Below are 21,429 nucleotides of genomic sequence, written 5' to 3' on the forward strand. Positions count from 1 at the left end.
ACACACGGAGGGGGAGATCTTCTTGGAACACACCTCCAACCACCCTTTCTCCTCACCCACTCTGTGGCTTGGAGCACAGAACACAAAGTTCAGTCCACTTTCTCCTCTGTCCAAGGCTCCATGTTAACACTTGACATTCCGGTTTCCCAGCATGCTCCTCCTTGTGGTTTCGGCTTCACAATACCCCTGATGTTTTCTTCTCTTCCAAGCCACGCCCTTCACCATAATCAGATTGTTTCTTGTTCCCTCTTATGGAGCTCTGTCTAAGCTAACCTGACTTGTAATTCCTTCATGAGCCCTGACTTGGGGAAGTAAGAGCTGCTGCTGCCTTGCTATGAGCCTTTGGACAATTCCCTGCCCCTCTCTGGGACCAAGTGCCTCACTCCATCAGTCCAGGGGTCACTGAGCTTGATGATCTCTCCTCATCACCCTGAAAATAATGTTCCCAAGTTCAAGTTTGTACTATGATCTTGGGAGTGGAGTTGGCGTTTTTCTGACCCAAGCTCTCCCTTCTGGGGCTAGAATCTTGCCCCTGAAGGTGCCTCACAAAAAAAGACTTAAGCATCATGAGGCTGGCATAAATGCAAGCTCTCCCAGTGGTCCATGTTGAAGGGGACAGTGGAAGCTCTCTTGCAAGAAAGCACAGGCAAGTTGAGCCTCAGTTTCATTATCTGGAAAATGAGTTTAAAGAGTGAGTACCTATGACCTCCTTGTTGGGGTTAAATGAGATAGTGTGTAGAGAGTGCCTGAAACATCCAAGGTAGCTTATATGAAAAGGTAGTCATTATTATGTTGATGATTACACCAAGAATTGCCTTCTGGTTGCTCCTCTAAGGAACCAAATAGGGAAACCCATTGCCTCATTTCTTTGAAGCCCACCATCTAGTTTTTCTTCAGTTGAGTTTTGGTAGAAATCAGCCAGGCTGTCTCCTCTGTTGTCTGTGAATTTGAGGGCTGTTGTCTCTACCCTGTGGAGCTCAGACTAGCCTGGGCTGCTGCCGACAGCAGGGCGTGGTTGGAGTGGGAGCTGGCAGGGTGCCTGGGTTCACGGTATTAGGGAACTTGAGGGCATCAGGAGGCAAGTGGGAACCTGGGTGGCTGTGACTCAAGCCATGGTGCCTGTTTTGCTCTCCCCAAGCCTCTCCCAGCTGAGCCTGTGGGCTTTTGGACTGATCTTGGTCTTAGGGTTCCTCAAGCTCATTCGTCTGCTGCTGGGGAGGCAGATGCTGGCCAGGGCTATGGACAGCTTCCCAGGGCCTCCCACCCACTGGCTCTTCGGGCATGCCCTCGACGTAAGCGACCAGGAGGAGGAAGGAGGAAGAAAACAGCCTCCTTACCTTCAGGGAATCTGGCCTAAGCCCCTGGGGGTTATGGAGGGAGGCCCTATGCTTGGGCAGAGGAATGGGGTCCTTGGAGCCATGGTTCCCATTCATCTTTCCCACTGGGTCTCCCCCTCACTCTTGTATTCCAAGCTGGCATCAGGCAGGGGTGGAGGATGGGGACACTTAAAAGCTGGGACCCAAGCGGGCCATTATTCTGTCCCATCATTCTGAGGCTCAACGTTCAGACAGAGCTCTGCTAAGGACTCGGGGATAACATGGGAAAAATACCCCTGGATAGTCTGATACAACTAGGCAATCTTGTTTAGAGCTTAATCAGTGTTCTCTTTGTTCTGTGCAGTATAAAGATTCCTTTTTTTAGGGCAGAAAATGGAAGTGAAGGCAGGGATGAGTGGTCTCACCTGAGAGACCTCTGGACCATTTAAACAGTTGGTGACCCCAGAGGTGGTGTCCTCCCTGCCATGCCTATGGACTGGGTCGGGAGCCAGGCATCTTCCTGGGATCAGATTCTGACTCGTACTTCCCAGTTATCTCAGGGCAGTGGGGACCACTTTAGCACACATTGTCAGGAACAGCTCTTAGTTTCCTACCTTCATGGGGATGTAGACCAGAGTTTTCTGAACACAGGGCAAGGGACAGCTGCATTGGAATCAACTGTGAGAAGCAGATTCCTTGGCCCCCAAGCTCTGAAGACCCTAATTAACATATTGGAAGTAGGAGTCTGAATTAAAAAACACCCCCAAGTGTTTTGATCTGCAGCCAGGGTTGGGAACTCAGGTATAGCTGCTAGAGATGAAGGCTCAGAGAGAGGAATAATGACTTCTACTACCTCCTGAGTACACTTTTCCCACAAGCAGTCTAGAGAATTGCCTTTCCTCCATGATTGACACTAGTGGTGAGCTTTACCACTGGGTGAGGACTACCCAGGCTTATTTTTGCCCATACAAATAACTGCCCTCTCAGGATGGCCTAGTAATCTACCTGCATCCTGGAGACACCCTGAAAAGGACAGGATGGGTCTGGGAGATGAATCAGACCCAGGCTCTGCTCTCAAGGAGCTTACTGTCTAGGGGGGAAAACAGACACCAGAGCCTTCCTTGCCCCCAGGCTGATGGGCTGCCTCACCAGCATTTTGCATCAGCCCCAGGCTTGGTATCTCAGCACTTGTCCCATAGGGTTGTCCTCTTCTGTTTACTTGTTCATCTTCCCCACTTGACCATGACCCCTGGAGGATGGAGATCCAGTCTGATTCTTCCCTGTCCCTTCAGGGTCCAGCACAGAGGCTGCCCAGAGTAGGCATCACTGGATGAACAGACAGCGAACACTAGAGAGTAGGGCGGGGTACTGATAGAGGAGACAGTGATGGAGAAGACAAGTGGAGGGGCCAGGAGGTGTTTGGGGTGACTGTGCTAAGTACAGGGAAGTCTCCTTCCTGGGAAGGTTGAGGTCTGACCCTAATATGGGTATGAGAGGCATTTAGGAGACCTTCAATCCCTTTCCTCTCATGTCCCCCCCACTTCTCCTTGCCTCCATCAAAGTGGGATTTGCCATCAGCCTGTGGGCTTCCCTGGGACAGAGACCTTGCTCCCCCACCCTCATATCAGAGCCAGCTGCCCTCTTCCCCCCAAATGCTCCTGTCCCCACCTTGAGAGTGCGTGGAGGACCTGGAACACAGCTTAGCTCTGGCTTCTTGGCTCTAACACAAGTTAGAGGGCCTTGGCACCAGGAAGGGTGGGCAAGTCCTGGAGGGGTGGTTTCTCTCAGACACTACAAAGGTTTCCTGGGGAACCATGGCAGGCGCAACACCCCTGCATTCCTCCGGGGATTGGCACCTCTGTTCTCAGCTGTATGGACTTGTGCCGTTTCATTCAGGACATGGTCAGTCCGTACAGAGTAACTGCAAGTTTGATTCTCAGGCCTAGTGGTGATGGAAATAGGAAAGGAAGGGCCCCAGGGGCCAGGAAGAACTGTCTATCAGGATTAACTTCTCCCTGCTTGGCCTCCAGTTACAGTCTGTCCTCTACCTGTCAGTCTCCTCAATTCTTAGAATGTGTCACCTTGAGGCAGGGTCATGTCCTAGTCTTCCAGGGCCCGCATCATTCCACTCTGGGGCCCAGGGAGGACCTTGCACATAGTAGGGGCTTAACCATACTGTTGGCCAGAAGATGGGGCCCCTGGGAGGGGCCTGTGACTCTGGCCTGTGTTGGAAAGGGGGAAGGGAGAATGCCAACTTCAAGCCCAGGAAAGGTGATCCCCTGAGACTGTAAAGCCCTCTTCCCCGGCCCTGCTCATTGCTGGGACAATTCCCTTGACCTTGTGCTAGGTAGTGAAGAGCACTGGTCTGGGGTGTGGCTTATTTTCACTCAGCAGACATTGATCATGGGCCTTCACTGTGCTTCCTCTCTGTGTTTCCCTTTCCTTGTCAATAACATGGAGAAAAGCATTTTTACCTTGCTGGGTTAGAAAAGGATCAAAAGAGATAAAGTACAGGTACTTTGCAAACTGCTGGGCAGATAGACATCAGGTGCCAGTCATTGCAGAGGGATTCTTGCTGCAAAACACACTGAGGCGTTGCTTTCTTCATCTTCTTCCTTCCTCCCAAATCAACTTAGTTTTTGGGAGCTAGATAAGGTCCCTCTGTCCCCAAGCAACTAGTGTTGTCCGATCGATTACTCTGGGTCTGGCCCTATGTTGAGGCCAGAGGAGAAAGAAATAAGACTAGAGCGGGCCCTAGAGGAACCCTGTCTGGTAGAGACAGATAACCCAGCACAGTGTTCCCGATCCTTGGGCCCAGGGAAGGGTTGCTGAGGTGAGTTCTAGAAGATCTGGATGTAGCAGCCTGCGGAAGTGCAGAAGGAAGGGAGGAAGATGATACCTGTGCAAAGGGAGAGACTGGAAAAAGTGTTGGGTGTTTAAGAAATTAATTTGTTCAACAGATATTTGTTTCTCAATGTCTAGTATGTGCCTGTGTTAGTAGCTCTGCGCTTCTGGAGGGGTGAGAGGGAGGGCAGAGTGGAGAGGGTAAAGCAGAAGTAGGAGGGGCAGATCACATGGGACCTCGTAGGCAAGGTCAAAGACTTTACTTTATCCTGAGCACAACAGGGAACCAGGGATGGGATTCACGCAAGGGAGTGACAGCTCAGATTTGTGTGGTAAAAAGATCACTTTGCCTTTGGGGTGAAGACTAGATTGGCAGAGACTAAATCGGAGGCAGGGAGAGCAGGGTGGAGGCTGAGGCAACAATCTAGGCAGATGCTGATGGAGTGAGCCAGTGAGACAGAGGGAAGTGAGAGGCAGAGCAGGTTGTCTTGGTGTCGTGGGTGTGTGTGGGAGTGGAGGTATTAAGGCCTCCATCGTAGCCACATGTGAGGGTATCAGTGAGGCCCCGCTTCATGCACTAGGAAAAGGGGGGCATAGGATTGCTCTGGGAGCTTTGTTAGACTGTGACATCAACATAGCTGGATCAGAGCAGAATTCGGCAAAGTCACTTAAAGAGAGAAAAGTACCCCTTGAGCGTCAAGACTGGGTTGTAACCTGGAGGAATCAATTTTTATGTCTAGGGGTAAAAATGTGGGGATCTGAGAGCCAGGAAGAGGAGGCTCTGGGGCTGGCAGCACCTGTCAGTGTCTGGGCACGGGAGCCTTGGATTCTGGATTTGGAGTGTTTCATGGCAGGACCCACGCCCCTGGGAACTGCTACATTTGGCTCTCTTTAGTTCCCGTTTGCTGATTCCAATGTAAAGGTCACTTGGTGGATCTGCAGGGGAGAGGGGCAGCTTCCACAGGGCATCCCCATTAGTATTAGTATAAATCTTGGGGAAACCGTCATTTCATGTTTCTGGCTGGTATCAGTATGGATGGTGTTTCCATCCCCAGGTAGGGGAGGAGGGGCAGATTTGGGGGGCAAACATGCTGTATTCAGGTTCGGAAATGCTGGGTTTGAGGGGCCTGGAGGAAGTCACGCAGAGATGTCCAGGGGGTGGTTGGTCATGTTTCTGGAGCTCAGAGAAAGGTAAGCTGGGACGAGCAGTCCATTTAGGAACCAGTGTCAGGTAGATGGCAAAGGAAGCCCCGGGAGTAGGTGAGAGCCTCCAGGAAGAAGGTGCAGCTTGGGAGGAGACCAGGGGCTGGATTTGGGGGAGACTCAGTCTTTGATTAACAAATGATAGGGCTTCCCTGGTGGCACAGTGGTTAAGAATCTGCCTGCCAATGCAGGGGACACGGGTTCGAGCCCTGGTCCAGGAAGATCCCACATGCCGCGGAGCAACTAAGCCCGTGCACCACAACTACTGAGCCTGCGCTCTAGAGCCCGTGAGCCACAACTACTGAGCCCACGTGCCACAACTACTGAAGCCCACGTGCCACAACTACTGAAGCCCCACGTGCCTAGAGCCCGTGCTCCGCAACAAGAGAAGCCACCACAATGAGAAGCCTGCGCACGGCAAGGAAGAGTAGCCCCTGCTCTCAGCAACTAGAGAAAGCCCGCGCACAGCCAAAACAGGAGGGAAGGTGGGGAGGCTGGAAGGAGGCAGGTAGTTCTTCAGGTCTGGTGGCTGACTTGAAGGGATCTCTTGTCTGATAGCTTCTATTTTCTCTGTGAAGTAGAGCAAGACTGATTTGCCGGGTGCAAGGAGCAGAGGGGTGGAGGGGACAGTTGAGGAAACAGAATTTTTTGAGGAGCAGATAGTGGCCAATGGTATGGGGTTTTCTAGAAGGTGTTTCTGCCAATCTCTGCTCAAATGTCACCTAAGAGAGGGCTTCCCTATATATACTACCAAATGTAAAATAAATAGCTAGTGGGAAGCAGCTGCATAGCACAGGGAGATCAGCTTGGTGCTTTGTGACCACCTAGAGGGGTGGGATAGGGAGGGTGGGAGGGAGACGCAAGAGGGAGGAGATATAGGGACATATGTATATGTATAGCTGATTCACTTTGTTATAAAGCAGAAACTAACACACCATTGTAAAGCAATTATACTCCAATAAAGATGTTAAAAAAATAAAATAAAAAATAAAATTCATTGTATAAACAGCAAAAAAAAAAAAAAAGAGAGAGGGCTTCCCTGATCCTCCCAACCTCCTGTCTATAGCAGCAGCCCTGACCCTTATTCTGCTTTATTTTTCTTCCTCGAGTTATCACTACCTGAAATTGTATGACTGATGTATTTGATTCTTGTTTATTTTCTTTCTCCCCACTTGGAATGTAAGTTTGGGGAGGGCACGGCTTTGTCCTGTTCACGCTGTGTCCCCAGGAACAAGCACCATGCCTGGCATTGAGAGTGGGTGCTCCATGCCCATTTGTTGAATGTGTGAATGAATCCCTGGGGGACCGAACTCAGGGCAGTAAAGCCACTCACACAGAGTGAGGACTGATCTCTGCATCCCCCTGGACTCTTGGGTGCTTCTTGAGCCCCTGCCCTTCTGTCTTCCTGGGTGTTTGGATACTTCCCTGTACTCCCCTCCAATCTGGTTATTCCTGGTGCTGGAGTTCATCTTCGGTGCTGAAGACAGGGAGGTGTTGGGGGCAGAGTATACACAGGCTTTGGAACTGAAAAACTTGGACTTGAAAGTTGTGTGACATTGGGCAAGGCCCACCACATTTCCCAGCCAATATATGGTGGCTAGAAGAGTCGTGGTGACCCATGTCAATCTCACCCAAAGTTTCTAGGGCTCCTTCTGTTGAGCCAGGTGTTGCTTCTGTGTGTTGTGCATTAACATATGTTCTCATACACGTGTGTAGTGGTGCACTTGTCTCTGAGAGGGAAGATGGAGGATGAAGTCACCTATTTGTCACTAGAGTTGGGGGGAAATCATTTCTCTGCTTCTTAGGGCATTATTCATAGATCCCCTTCCTCCAGGCTCCCCATGGTTCTCTGCTCAACCTCATAGTTGAATCTCCAAAGAGCCTGTGTAAACTGAGTTTTTCCACTGATTTTTATGGTTATTTCAGAGATGCTGCCTCAACTCAGTTTTTGTTGGTTCTTCTTGGCAGGCACTCCTAACTCTTTAGCTTTGATTACACAGATTTACTGTCCTTGACACTGTCTGGGGCTCATGCACACACCGAGTGCTAACCAATCTGGTGTGTGTGGAGGCAGTGCCCACGGGGTGGGGGAGACTGAGAGGAGAGCACCCAAGGGCACCTAGAGATGTCCATCCTGGAGGAAATAGGACCCGGGAGGATCTGACCCCCAACTCCCAATGGGCAGTGAGAGCCTACGTGGCCCCAGAGAGCAGACCGGAGACCCATGGGGAAGGTCACAGGCAGGCAGCTTTCAGTTCGGTGACTGTCTTTTTTTTTAAAATTGGAGTATAACTGCTTTACAATGTTGTGTTAGTTTCTGCTGTACAATGAAGTGAATCAGCTATATGTATTTATATCTCCTCCCTCTTGGACCTCCTTCCTATCCCCACGCCCCCAATCCCACCCATCTAGGTCGTCACAGAGCACTGAGCTGAGCTCCCTGTGCTGTACAGCAGGTTCCCACTAGCTATCTGTTTTACACATGGCAGTGTATTTATGTCAAACCTAATCTCCCAATTCGTCCCACCCTCCTCTTCCCCCACATGTCCACATGTCCGTTCTCTACGTCTACGTCTCTATTCCTGCCCTGCAAATAAGTTCATCTCTACCATTTTTCTAGATTCCACATATATGTGTTAACACATAATATTTGTCTTTCTCTTTCTGGCTTACTTCACTCTGTATGACTGACTCTAGGTCCATCCACATCTCTACAAATGACCCAGTTTCATTCCTTTTTATGGCTGAGTAATATTCCATTGTATATATGTACCACATCTTCTTTATCCATTCATCTGTCGTTGGACATTTAGGTTGTTTCCATATCCTGGCTATTGTAAATAGTGCTGCAGTGAACACTGGGGTACATGTTGGTGTCCTTTTGAATTATGGTTTTCTCAGGGTATATGCCCAGTAGTGGGATTGCTGGGTCATATGGTAGTTCTATTTTTAGTTTTTTAAGGAACCTCCATACTGTTCTCCATAGTGGCTGTATTAAGACAGTCCAAAGATGATTAGGCCATTTTGAAAAGTAGTAAGTTTCTTGTCACTAGAGATGTTCGAGCTCTTGGGGCGGGGATTCCCACAGGGTGAAGGAGTTGGGTCAGGCAACTCCGTGTCCTGGGAATTGGAGATCAGCATGACCTGCCTCAAGGAAGCCCCGACATGCTGAGGAAGAAGATAGCTCACCCCCTTCCCTCCCTATCAGTTTGTTTTTCTGAACTGCTATCCCCATTGTGTGGGCAGATTTATTTGTTCCCTGAGGGAGGGAGAGCTGTGGCTGCAGCAGATTGGCTTAGCAGGTATCTTGTTTCTTGAACACTTGCCCACTGAGCTTCAGCTCAACCAGCTGACGGCTTGGGCAGGCTTACTAACAGGAGGGGCAGCAGAAAGGGCCTCAGTCAGGATCCCAGTTGGCCTGACTCATGTGGAACAGTTCTCTTTGTCTTTGGGATGTCCTGTTCCCACCTATAAAGATTGGGTGAGGTTTGGCAATGTTGAGGTCTCTTTCAGACCTACTCCTCCGAGCAAAACTTCCTCCGGTTCTGGGGACCAGAGGAGAGTGGGGTCTATGCTTGCTCTTCCCATTCCCTTCCGTTGTTTATTCTTGGCGAGGTCTACAAGGAGTGCAGATGTGAGGATGAGGGCCGTGTGGCTGTGGAGCCAGGGTCAGTGAATTATCTCCATGACTTGCTCTTTTCCTGCTTCCTTCCTTCTGGAGAAAGACAAGCTGGCCTAGACCTCAGAGCCCTGTAGATGTCCCAGCTTGGGGCATCTGAGGATGGGTCTGAGGCATCCAGTTGTGTAACCCAGAGAAGCTACTCAGGCAGCCATATGCCCCTAGGGAGAGGACGCCCCAGTCCTTTTGACGGAGCTGCAGCTCCACTAGTGGGGCCAGGTGCCGAGAGCTATCCTCACTCCTGCTAGGTTCCTGGGGCGATCAAGGGCATGGAGGAGAAAGCTGGGCATGGGGAGGCAGGGCTAGCTCAGGCTGGGAACGTGTCAGCCTCAGGTCAGGGTCTCCTGTCCTGGGTGGGGATGCTGCAGGCAGGGGACACACTCATGGCTGAGGAGAAGGAGAATGAGGCTCGATGAAACCGATCAGCCAAGGGTTCCTTCCAACCCTGAGATCCTGTGAGTCAGGCTGCTTTGTGACTTAAGCCTCTCCTTGTCCCCTGTCAGTTGGGCTCCCTGGACCTGAGAGGGATGGAGAGAAGGGGCACAGCCGTGGTGATCAGAAAGTTGGCAAGGAAAACCCAGGAGGGCAGATGGAAAAATAAGAGAGACACAAGGGGAAGGGGGTACTTCCAGGGACACCAAAAAGGAAGGAAACAGGAAAGGGGTTAGGGACACCAGAGGGAAGTTTCCCTTTTACTGATGGGCAGAGATTATGTTGATCACTTGTAACCTTTTGCACATTGTGTGCACAAGGGCAGTGAAATTCTTACAACACTCCTGGGTTGAACTCAGGATAATGAGTTCAGAGGCAGAGAGGGAAGTGCTCTATGGGGACATTCCCCTGGACTCTACAGGACACCTGGAAGGAGAGGAATCCCAGAGAAGCCACAAATGGGTGGCTGGAGACCAAAGTAGCCAAGTCCAGGCCCAGGGACCTTGGGAGAAGTGGCTTGGGCTAGACAAGGATTCCTGGGGCTAAATTTTCAGATGTCCTGTGTCCTTCTTCAAGGTTGTTTCCTGGAAGATAGAATATGGATTAATCGAGTGGGTGAGGACTGTGAAAGGGAACTTTACAGGGAGGAAAAGCTGGGCCAGCACTTGCACAGACCTCATCATGAAAGGCACACCCTAGGATTGTGCAGTGCACAGTTTATACAGCTGAACACAGCAACCCTGGCAGGCTTCAATATGCGGAAGAGAATGTGGCCCTCTAACCTGAATTAGAACACTACTAACCTACAAGCAATGGGCAAGTCAGTTCACATCTCTGAGCCTCAGTTTTCTCATCTGTAAAATGAGAGTAATTGTCTGCTCTGTATTAGGTACATGAAACAATCTATGAATTCACTCACATAGCACCTGACATATAGGAGATACTCAATACACATCTGTCCCCTTCCATTCCCTATGTCAAGAGAAAGAATGTGGAAAGGAACAGTGATTCTGGACATTAGCCAGAGCAGGCAGGCTAGGACCTTCTGGGAAAAACAAAAAGAAATCTGCAATGCTGTTTATCACACAGGAAGTGCTGGTGGTGGCCTTTATTTGACTCCCCAGATTGAGTGAGACTTTGGGCTCGTTCCTCATGGGACTGACTATTTCTGGCCAATGTTTTCTTTTCTTTTTTTCTTTTTGGCTGTGTTGGGTCCTCATTGCTATGTGCGGGCTTTCTCTAGTTGCGGCGAGCGGGGCCTACTCTTTGTTGCGGTGCATGGGCTTCTCATTGCGGTGGCTTCTCTTGTTGCGGAGCATGGGCTCTAGGCACGTGGGCTTCAGTAGTTGTGGCATGTGGGCTCAGTAGTTGTGTCTCGCGGGCTCTAGAGCGCAGACGCAGTAGTTGTGGCGCATGGGCTTAGTTGCTCCATGGCATGTGGAATCTTCCCGGGCCAGGGCTCAAATCCGTGTCCCCTGCATTGGCAGGTAGATTCTTTTTTTCTTTTTAACATCTTTATTGGAGTATAATTGCTTTACAATGGTGTATTAGTTTCTGCTTTATAACAAAGTGAATCAACTATACATATACATATATCCCCATATCCCCTCCCTCTGGCGTCTCCCTCCCACCCTCCCTATCCCACCCCTCTGGGTGGTCACAAAGCACGGAGCTGATCTCCCTGTGCTATGTGGCTGCTTCCCACTAGCTTTCTATTTTACATTTGGTAGTATATATATGTCCATGGGCAGGCAGATTCTTAACCACTGCGCCACCAGGCAAGTCCCACGGAAGGGTTTTAAGTATATCTCTAAAAGGCTCCCTCCACACAGGCAAAAATGGAAAAATATATAATGGTACATCCCTGCAGTGGAATACTAGGCAGTTGTCAGAAATACGGAGAGACAGTTAAATGCACTAGTTTGGAAAGAAGGACAAAATATGTTAAATTTAAAAAGGCAGGTTTTGGAAAAGTATTTGTCATATACCCCATTTACATAAAACACCTTTAGGTGAGTAGATGTGGCTAGAAAAATCTCCAAAGAGCACACACCACCCTCTGGACGATCTCTCCAACCACATTACAGGCCACTGTCCCCCTAGTGGCAGCTCCTGGGAGACACCATACTTTTTCCTACTCCAGACTGTGCTTGCTGTTCCCTCTACCTGGAATGCTGTTCCCTTACTCTTCACACGGTCAGCTCCTTATCATCCTTCCGGTTTGACCTTGAATGTCCTCTCCAACAAGAGCCCGTCCTGGGTCACCCTACCTAAGCAGGGCCTCCTTGTTAGTCTCTCTCCCAGCGCTGTGTTTATTTCCTTCTTAGTACTCGTTACTTCCTGCAATCATTTTACATCGTTGTTTACTTGTTTATTATCAGTCTTTCCCCCATAGAATGAAAGGGCAGGATCATGTTTAACTCATTTCCCTGAGACAGGGCTCTGCCCATAGCAGGTCCTCAGTAAAAAATGTGTTGCATAACTTAACAGGGGTGGAATCGAGGTGGTTTCTGTATTGAACAAGAAGCTGAATTCTCTTTCTAATGAAAAACTTTGATGCTGAAAAGAAATCTCCTTCTGGCTGCAGTGGAGATAGGGGGTTGGTGGCAGGCACCAGATGGAAGTAGGTTGGCCCAGCTCACCCAGGGGCAATAAGAGGGTAGCTTGGACTTAGAGCAGTGGCTATGGGGCTGGAGAGGGGACTGAGCCCAGAGATGTGTAGGACAGGGTGACTGGCTAGGAGAGGGGGTGCAGGAGGAGGGAGTGGGCGCTCCCTGGGCCTTCCTGGGCAGCCTCCTCTCTTCCCCGTTGGCCTGGCTGGTGACGCTGGGTTTCCGAGTGGCCTGGCCTTCTGTTGCCATTTCAGATCCAGCAGATGGGGAGTCTGGACAAGGTGGTGTCCCTACGCCCACCCAGTCTGGTTGGGACAGTTCCTTGAACTGTTCAGTTCCTGAACATCTATGACCGTGACTACACCAAAGCTGTGTACAGTCGAGGAGGTGAGGGCTCCTGGGAGAAGGTGGAGCTTCCGGAGAGCAAAGGAACCATGTGGGGAGGGGTTCCGGGCCTGTGCCCTAAGTCTAGGTAGCTGAGGTCCCCACCCTATTTATCACCAAGCATCCTCTGGAAATCCCCAGTCCCCGCTTGACCCAAGCTTCTCTTTGTCCTGCAGACCCTAAGGCCCCAGATGTGTTTGACTTCTTCCTCCAGTGGATTGGTGAGTGGGCACCTGCCTTTCCTGCCCTTGGTGCTGGGTGAGCAGGCGCCTTCCCTGTCCGGACCTCCCTGCCCAGTGCCCACTCTGGTAGTTATTCCATCCACTGGACCACCCGGCCCCCAACTGCCTATGCTAAGCTCAGCTGCTCAGTAGGAAATGCAGGAGGAAGCAGGAGAGCTCCAGGCTGCCAGGGAGGTGGGTCTCAGGCACCTTCTCCTGCCAGAGTGTCTCTTTCCTAGAGAGGCAGTGCAAAGGCTCTGGACAATGTGTCCCTGTGAGGAACAGCTTCCTGGAGGAAGTGGCACTAGAGGTGATCCAGGAGATTTTATTGGTGGCGCTGGCTGGGGCCAGGGCCTGAGGAAAGGAGTGGTGGCAGGACCCAGGCTGGTGTCACCAAAGGCTGCAAGGCTGGGTGGCTGGAAGGCAGAGCTGGGTTGGGATGCAAGGCTGGGCAGGGAGGACGGGGGTGGGGTTGGGTGGGTTGGCTGTGCTTGGCCCCTGGCTGCCAAGGATGGGGCAGGATTGTGTGACCTGACTGGCCTGCCCTCTCCCACCCCTTCCCCAGGGAAAGGCTTGCTGGTCCTCCAGGGGCCCAAGTGGTTTCAGCATCGCAAGCTGCTCACACCTGGCTTCCCCTATGATGTGCTGAAGCCCTACCTGGCCGTGTTCACAGAGTTCACACATGCCATGCTGTGATCTCCCCGTGCCAGGCTCCTGGAGGCTGTGCTGCAGGGCCAATTTTCCCTGGGGGAGGGCAACGAGGAGAATTGCTGAGGCCCCGAGGCCTGTTTCTGTGTGCAGTAGCTGTGCGAACCTTGCCCTGCCTGACACCTGCTGTGGGCCGGGTGCTGACCAGGTGCTGAGGCGCCAAGTGGCCAGGCAGCCCCGAACCTTGTCTCCACCAGGAGACCCAGTCCTCCCTCTTCCCAGATCAAAGGGCCTCTGTGAGACCCCAGTAAAGCTCCTACTGTAGCAGATTTGAGGGCTGCCTGTACTTGAGAATATTAGGAAGACCTTCCATATCTAAAAAGTGTCTCCTCATTCTCGGCCTAGCACAACTGCTTGACATAACGTCAAGAGAAACTCACCTCTAAAATGGATGCCAGGGGACGTCCCTGGCTGTCCAGTGGTTATGACTCCGTGCTCCCAATGCAGGGGGCACGGGTTTGATCCCTGGTCGGGGAACTAAGATCCTGTGTGCCACATGGCGTGGCCTAAAACATATAAAATAAAATAAAATAAAATAAAATAAAATAAAATAAAATAAAATAAAATAGTAAAATAAAATTAAAAAATAAAATAAAATAAAAAAAATAAATAAATAAAATGGATGCCAGGCATCAGGGGTCCAGCTCAGAGTCTTAGGGCTGGATAATCCCCAGACGTTACCCAGGCTGGTCTTTCCCTTTGCAGGAGGCTCCTCCCCAGTATCACTGCAGGCCTGACTTACACACAGACTGTGCTGGGGAGCTCACCACCCCTTGGCCCTCCTCTCCCCTTACACACAGCTGCCTGGCTGGGAAGAAGTGTCTGTGTGTGCTGGGCGAGGCTGCCTCCTGGTTCTGCCCTCTGAGCCTGAAGCCTCTCCCCTCCACCACCCCCATAACAGCAGGATGGAGGTCAGGCCAGGGACCAGGGGTGTGTAGGGGGAGGACAGCAGAGGGTTCTGGAGGGCAGGTGTCGGGCACCCAGCCTGGCTGGCCTCTCTCCCTCATCACCTTCCATCTCTGGGTTCTAGGACAAGTGGGAGGAAAAGTCCCGTGAGCATAAGAGCTTTGACATCTTCTGCAATGTGGGCCACATGGCGCTGGACTCGCTCATGAAGTGCACCTTTGGCAGAGGAAAGAGCGGCCTGGGCCACAGGTCAGGGGGCCCTCAGGGCTGACCACAGTCTCCACCCAGGCTGGCTTGGTGGGGCGAGGTGGCAGGACTCCCGGGCCCTGGTCTGAGAGGAGATAGGGTCCTGCCCTAGGGAGCCCAGCTCAGGTGGAGCCGGGCCTTTCCCATGGCTCTGGTGGGAGGCTAATGGCAGGGAGAGGACGGGCAGAGAGCGCAGCGGCTGGGGCTGGATTGTGGAATGGAGCCGCTCGGGGGCTCTGCTGGGGGTCAGTGTCTGAGCATCCCTCCCTCCCTCCGCTGTGCAGGGACAGGAGCTACTGCCTGGCGGTCAGCGATCTCTCGCTGCTGATGCAGCAGCGCTTCGAGTCCTTCCAGTACCACAAGGACTCCATCTACTGGCTCACCCCGCAGGGCCGCCACTTCCTGGAGGCCTGCCAGGTGGCCCACGACCACACAAGGGGGACCTTCCTGCACGGCCCACCCACTGGGAAGCCCAGGGTCTAGTCTAGCTCCTCCCGGCCCCTAGGGGACCCGTCCCAGTGCAGGACATCCGTTCCCCCTTCGGGCAGAGGGCGGGTCCCCAGGCAGTGACACCCTGTGCTCCCAGCCCAGACCAGGTCATCAGGGAACGGAACGCCGCCCTGCAGGACAAGAAAGAGTGGGAGAAGATCCAGAGCCGGAGGCACCTGGACTTCCTGGACGTTCTCCTGGGGGCCCGGGTGAGTGCACAGTCACCCACCCCGACCTGAGAACTTGTCCCACACGGGTCTTCAGACCGTCCTCCTGGGACAGGGCTCACTGGACAGCAGCAGGGGCTAAGCATTTTCTTCCTCTTTCCCCAGCACATACGACCTGCTTCTTGCCCCATGATACACATCAGCAAAGGCTCAGAGGTGGGAAGGGGCTGGCTGTGGCTGGCCGTGGCACTGGGGAGAGATGTAGTGGCAGGGATGCTGGGTCACATGCCTGAAGTCCCATTCCAGACTTCTAAGACTCTGAAGAATCTTAGCACCCTCGAATCTTACAAGCTTAGGCTTTATACATTACTTATTCATTCATTCATTCATTCAGTTGGTCCTTTATTCACTCACTCCACAAACTCACTGAGCCCTACCCTGGCTTAGTGTCCGTGCTAGGGACGGAGATGCTGAGAAAGCCCTGGCCTTGGCCTCCAGACGCTCACAGTCTAGTGCAGGAGACAGTAGGTGGACATTGACAGACCTCTTCCTCCTCCCGGTGGTATTGTGTGTCAAGTGAGCCAAGATGACAGGGCTGGTGAAGTCACAGTTCACTTGGCCAGAGGGGTCAAAGAAGGCTTCCTGGAGTAGGAGGCATCCAAGCTGTGCTTGGGAGAACAGATAGGAATCTAGGGGAAGGTCCTCACCCCCAGTCTGAAAACGAGCTTTCCCTCCCTCCCCCAGACCTTCATTTGACAGCTACTGTTATGAGGTCTTGTTGGAACCTACCTCAGATGCCTTGGGCGGTCCATTGTGCCTTTCTGACCCAGGATGAAGATGGGATCGAGCTGTCAGATGCAGACCTCTGGGCCGAGGTGGACACGTTCATGTCTGAAGGCCATGACACCACCACCAGTGGCATGTCCTGGTTTCTCTACTGCATGGCCCTGTACCCCGAGTGCCAGCATCATTGTTGGGAGGAAGTGAGAGAGATTCTTGGGGACCAGAACTCCATCCAGGGGTGAGTGAGGCTGTGGGTGAGCCCCGTCTGTCCTGCTTCCCGGTCCCAGGGAAGAGCTGTGCTTACAGGGCCACCCTGGAAACCAGGTGACGGCAGGTAGCCCTTGTCCTTTTCCCCTTCAGTGCTGTGGCTTTTGGGGGGAGCTATGCGTGGACACAGCCCTGAGCCCTTTCTCTCACAACGAACCCTTTTCAGATGGGAGTCGTGGAGAGAAGGTGGGCAGCAGGAGGCTGACCTGTGTTCCGGCTCCCTCTGCTGGCAGAAGCTGAGTACCCTTCTGGGTTCCTGGACAGAGCAGGGAGCACGGGGAGAGAAAGGATTGGAAACGGAGGATGCACACAGCTGGGGTAGCCAGGGGAGCGGATTCCCTCCCACCTGCCTTTGGAGGGCCGTGTGCAGCCTCTAGACTCCTCTGATGAGGAGAAAAGGCTGTTTCCCAAACTCCATCACTTAAAAACTTGCAACTGTTTTCCGTTTCTTGGTTCAAGCTTGAGCTCACTGACACGACACTGGTTGACGCTGACCTCTCGTGCAGAATGAGCTTTGGCAATCTCCCACGGGCCCCTCTCCCATCTGTGCCCTCTGCCCCCTCTCCCTTCCTCCCCTCAGGCCTTTGAGTCCTGTCACCTTTCTCTCTTTCTCACAGGGCTAGGCACACAGCAGGGGCTCCGAAAATGCTCAGTCGAGGGGAGACACTTTAGATTCACTGAGGGAGACTGACTGAGAACTCCAGGATCCGGGTGAAGTATGTGTGGTTTTATTGGTCGGACGCTGGAAACCTCCCAGGGTGTCCGGCCGTGTGCCAGGCGCTCTCTGGGGTGTGGGTGAGGAGGGGGAGGAGCCAAGATACTGCCCTCGGGGAGTTTTTAGAAAGACAGACTCACAGAACCAAAAAGCTAGAGAAAACCACAGAATGGGGTAAGACTGAGTGGCCCTGTGTTGAGAGCAGAGGAATCAAAAGGGGTGGGCCTGAGTTGGCTTTCTAAGGAGGCGTGAAACTCAGATAGGCAAAGGGGGAGAGCTGGGCCCTCCAGGTCGGGGAACAATGTGAACACAGCCTGGGGGCAGGGAGTTGAAACATTTAATTTTCATTTCATTGCCTTTCAAACTTGAAGCAACTTAAAGGACACCTATTCAATGAGATGTAGAACACACATGAACAATGAGGACCAGGGGGTAAACCCTAGAGCTGGGGCTCTGTAATAAGGTGTTGCACAGTAGTTATACTTGGACCACACTTGGGTCTGAGCTTCCCAGTGGCAATCTATTCCTATGTATAGAAAATTACTCACCCCCCTCTGAGTTTGTCACTGTTTATGCATTTCTTGCTTCATTTGACCAGTGTATATCAGCCCCTGTTCCTCTCCATTCCAGCTCCCCAGGGAAACCAAGCAGAACCTAAAGAACTGTCCCTTGTGGGGTTTCTGTGGGGTCCTGAGAGACACAGGAGTGACCTTGTCTTTGATGGCCAGGAGCACATACACCCCTAGGGTCCTGTGCTTTCCCTTCCTAGCAGTGCAGGTGAGGGAGGGATGGAGAAAAGTGGAGCTGGACCCCTGGGTCTGAGTGGCCAGCCTATGTCCAGCCTGGCCTGGACACTTGCAGCACTCGTGTCCCTCTGACTCTCGGGTGTGTGATGGTGGTGAAGGGAGGAGCTGGGGCTGGGCCCGCCTTCCCACAGGACCTGTTGCTCACAGCCCGGAAAGGCCTGGCTGTGTTGCTGGCAGGGATGATCTGAGGAAGATGACCTACCCGACCACGTGCCTCAAGGAGAGCTTCTGCCTCTACCCCGCCGTGCGCCAGGTGTACCGCAGCTCAGCAAGCCCATCACTTTGTGGATGCTTGCTCTCTACCTGCAGGTGGGATGGGGTGGATTTGGGGTGGAACCGGAGTCCTTGCGGGTGCTCTCTGTACACTCGCACCAGTGGGGAAGCACCCAGGCTTTGTGTTTGGCCTGCGTTCAAGTCCTAGCTCCATAAGGTAGGGGTAAATCCCTCTACCTCTAAGCCTCTGCTCTCTCTTCTGTAACTGGGGATGAGAAGGGTCCCTGCCTTACTGGGTTGTTGTCAGGAGTAAAGAGACAATATTCGTCAGGGCTGTCATGTACCACCATGCAGGTTGGGCCCTGAACAACTTCAGGAGGCATCATTCACTTAGGGTATGATGCTGTGCAATGTACAACCTGTATAACCGTGTGTGGTAGCTTTGTAAGGAGTGTTTAATGCTGGATCTGACACATAGTAAGCACCAGTGAACGGTAGCTGTCACTGCTGATAGCATAATATCATGGACAAGTACTTCCCTTGAGAGTCAGTTAATGGAAAGCAGAAAGTGTGTGATAGTCCTTGCCTGTCCTACCTCGTGGCGGGGTGCATCAGTCCTTTTGTCCTTTTCCTTTCCACAAATGTCTGTGGCAAGTGTTGTGCTCAGTGAGGGGGCGACAGGAAATAGGTGTGGCGATGATCAGAAGCACTTTGATGTGTTGAGGGTGGTCACGGACTCTGTGTCACTGGCAGTGCTCAGGGAGGGGTTGGTACCCAGTTAGGGGGACGCTAGGGGATTCTGGTCCTGTGAGGAGGTGGGCCTGGCTGCCTCACGACCACCTGGTCACCAGGCCTCTGCTCTGCCCACAGGTAGCCTGATTTCTCTGCACATCTATGCCCACCATAGGAATAGTGCAGTGTGGCTCGACCCTGAGGTACGCCATCCCAGCGCCCAGAGGTCAGATGGGGTGGGTGGCTATGGGGTCAGCCTGCCCTAGGACCTGGCAGGTATTTAAGCAAGGCCTGTTCCCTCAGGTCTTCGACACCCTGCCCTTTTCCCCTGAGAATGTGGTTGGATTTTTGCCTTCATTCTCTTCTCTGCTGGGCCCAGGTAAGGAGAGCGTAACATCCCTGGTCCTCTGGACCAGGGAGGTGAGGATGGAGGATGTCGTTGGGGAGGCATCTTTTGGGGGAACTCTGGGATGAGGGGGACCATGCTGGGTGTGCGGTGACCCTGATGCAGGGGAAGTTCCAGGGACCTTCCTCCTACCATTAGCATAGTCTTGTCCTTGGCAGGTGGGGTGGGTGAGTCATTCCAAGAGAGATCCCCTAAGCCACAACCCACAATGTGAACCTACCTGGTCTGGGACCCTCACCATACTCCCAGGATCTGTTTCTTAAGCCCAGGTCAATCAGTCAATCAGCCAGTTATTCATCCAAAAAGAGTTACTGATTTCTGCTGGTCACTTAGAGCACCGGTTTCCATCACTCTGGACACCCCGTCGCCTGATGTCATTTTGTGCTGCTCATCGCAGGAACTGCCTCGCACAGCAGTTTGCCATGAACAAGATGAATGTGGTCACAGCCCTCTGCTTGCTCTGTTTTGAGTTTGCCCTGGAACCCTCACGGCCACCCATCCAGATACTCTGTGCTCCAAGAATGGCATCCACCTCCACCTGAAGCCGCTGGGCCCTGGCTCTGAGAGTAGGGCCCCAGCCAGCCCAGGTTGTGGCCTCTCCCTGGGTGCTGCCGTCTCCAAGATGGGTTGTAGAGTAGCTGTGTTCCCTTGTCTTCTGCAGGCTTGTGGATTAGACGGGAATAGGCACCTGCGTAGACAGTCACCTCGAGGGCAGTGCCATGTAAACATGTGTGTCTATAAATGCTTACTATGCATGTGTTCCAGAGCTCACTCATTCATTCAACAAACATATAGTGAACACCTACTTGCCTCTAGACTCTCCATTCATCTCCCATAATTGTCCATCTTTCTAAAGTTTACACAGCGTTCACAGCGGAAGCTGTGCCTTGGGATTGGTGGTTATGACCAGGCACTCACCCATTCCACCTGATAGATGGATGGCTTTTGGGGCTTGTCCCTTCACTGAGATCTGTTTCTTTGTTTAACTTTGTGTGTATGTTTTTGGAATATAACAGACATAAGGAAAAATTGCTTAAACCAAAAATACACAAGACAATGAATTTTTTCTTTTTATAAATTTATTTATTTTTATTTATTTATTTTTGGCTGCATTGAGTCTGTTGCTGCACGTGGGCTTTCTCTCGTTGCTGGGAGCGGGGGCTACGCTTCGTCACGGTGTGCGGGCTTCTCGTTGCAGTGGCTTTTCTTGTTGCAGAGCATGAGCTCTAGGCACGCAGGCTCAGGAGCTGTGGCTCGTGGGCTCTAGAGCACAGGCTCTGTAGTTGTGGAGCACGAGCTTAGTTGCTCCGTGGCATGTGGCATCCTCCCGGACCAGGGCTCGAACCCGTGTCCTCTGCATTGGCAGGTGGATCTTAACCACCGCACCACCGGGGAAGTCCCAAGACAATGAATTTTTAATCCCTGGTAACCACTGGTGAGGTCAAGGTGTATGGACTATGGTTTCATGGGTGTATCTTCTGCCCCTCCTGAAACAAGTCTGTGTGGCACTCCTGCCATCATCAGTGTCTGTGTCACAGTCATCTGGTGCACTGGGCATGTGGATTTTTGCTGGGGAAGGTGGCAGAGTGACCTCAGAGGGCGGCTTCTGGGAAGAGATGGTGCCTGAATCAGGCCTTGACGCAGGGCGAGGTATGAAGGTGAAAAGGAGGACTTTTGGAGAGGGACTCAGGCTGGGGCCGCATGGGGAATTAGCACTCCTTCACCAGTAGTCCCTGCGGTAGCTGCCTGATGGCTGGGGTCACGTACACCTCTAGAGTTCAAGTCTAAGGCCATTAGTGCACTCCAATCCAGGAACTAGACAGGTGTGGAAGGGAGGGCACTGGACACTGTGGGGAGGGGCAAGAGAGAGGACTTCTCTCCCTGGGACTTGGGGTTGTCGTTACGTTACCCTGGGGATTGACCATCTGGAGACACATCCTTCCTGCTATTGATGCTTCCCCTCTGGGAAGAAGCTCACAGCCTTGGAAGTTGGGCCATGGACCACATGTTCACTCCTGCAAAGCCCTGTCAAGACTCAGACCTCCTTGCTCACCTGAGGCTGGGATGCCGAGGCCTCAGCCAGAGTGTCCCCCATGCCACCCACTTTCCGCTCTGTCCTGGCCCTGGACAGACCTTTCTCTGCACAATTGAAGAAACGGTTTCAATAGGCATCATCAGGGAGCAGAGCCCAGTGTCCCAACCATGCCTGGCCCACGAGTGGCACTCAAGTCTAAGATGTGTCTACCTCCCTGATCTCTGGATCCTCAGGAGGCCAGTGAGGCAGGACTGAGGCGGCTGTT

At 52.4% G+C, this 21,429-nt stretch overlaps 1 protein-coding gene across 1 annotated transcript; it reads left to right on the top strand.

Annotated features, from left to right (window-relative positions):
• Positions 1–1,112: 1,112 nt before the first annotated feature.
• Positions 1,113–20,162, top strand: CYP4B1 (cytochrome P450 family 4 subfamily B member 1). The gene is given in 18 exon segments (XM_068539831.1): positions 1,113–1,292; positions 12,341–12,372; positions 12,374–12,410; positions 12,413–12,473; positions 12,647–12,691; positions 13,257–13,383; position 13,723; positions 14,430–14,554; positions 14,836–14,984; positions 15,140–15,249; positions 16,038–16,228; positions 17,956–18,054; positions 18,056–18,087; positions 18,862–18,926; positions 19,027–19,066; positions 19,069–19,102; positions 19,527–19,633; positions 19,636–20,162. Coding segments are annotated over 18 exon segments (1,767 nt in total). The 3' UTR covers positions 19,968–20,162.
• The last annotated feature ends 1,267 nt before the right edge of the window (positions 20,163–21,429 follow it).

The sequence above is a fragment of the Eschrichtius robustus genome, chromosome 3, assembly GCF_028021215.1.
Source record: "Eschrichtius robustus isolate mEscRob2 chromosome 3, mEscRob2.pri, whole genome shotgun sequence".
NCBI lineage: Eukaryota > Metazoa > Chordata > Mammalia > Artiodactyla > Eschrichtiidae > Eschrichtius > Eschrichtius robustus.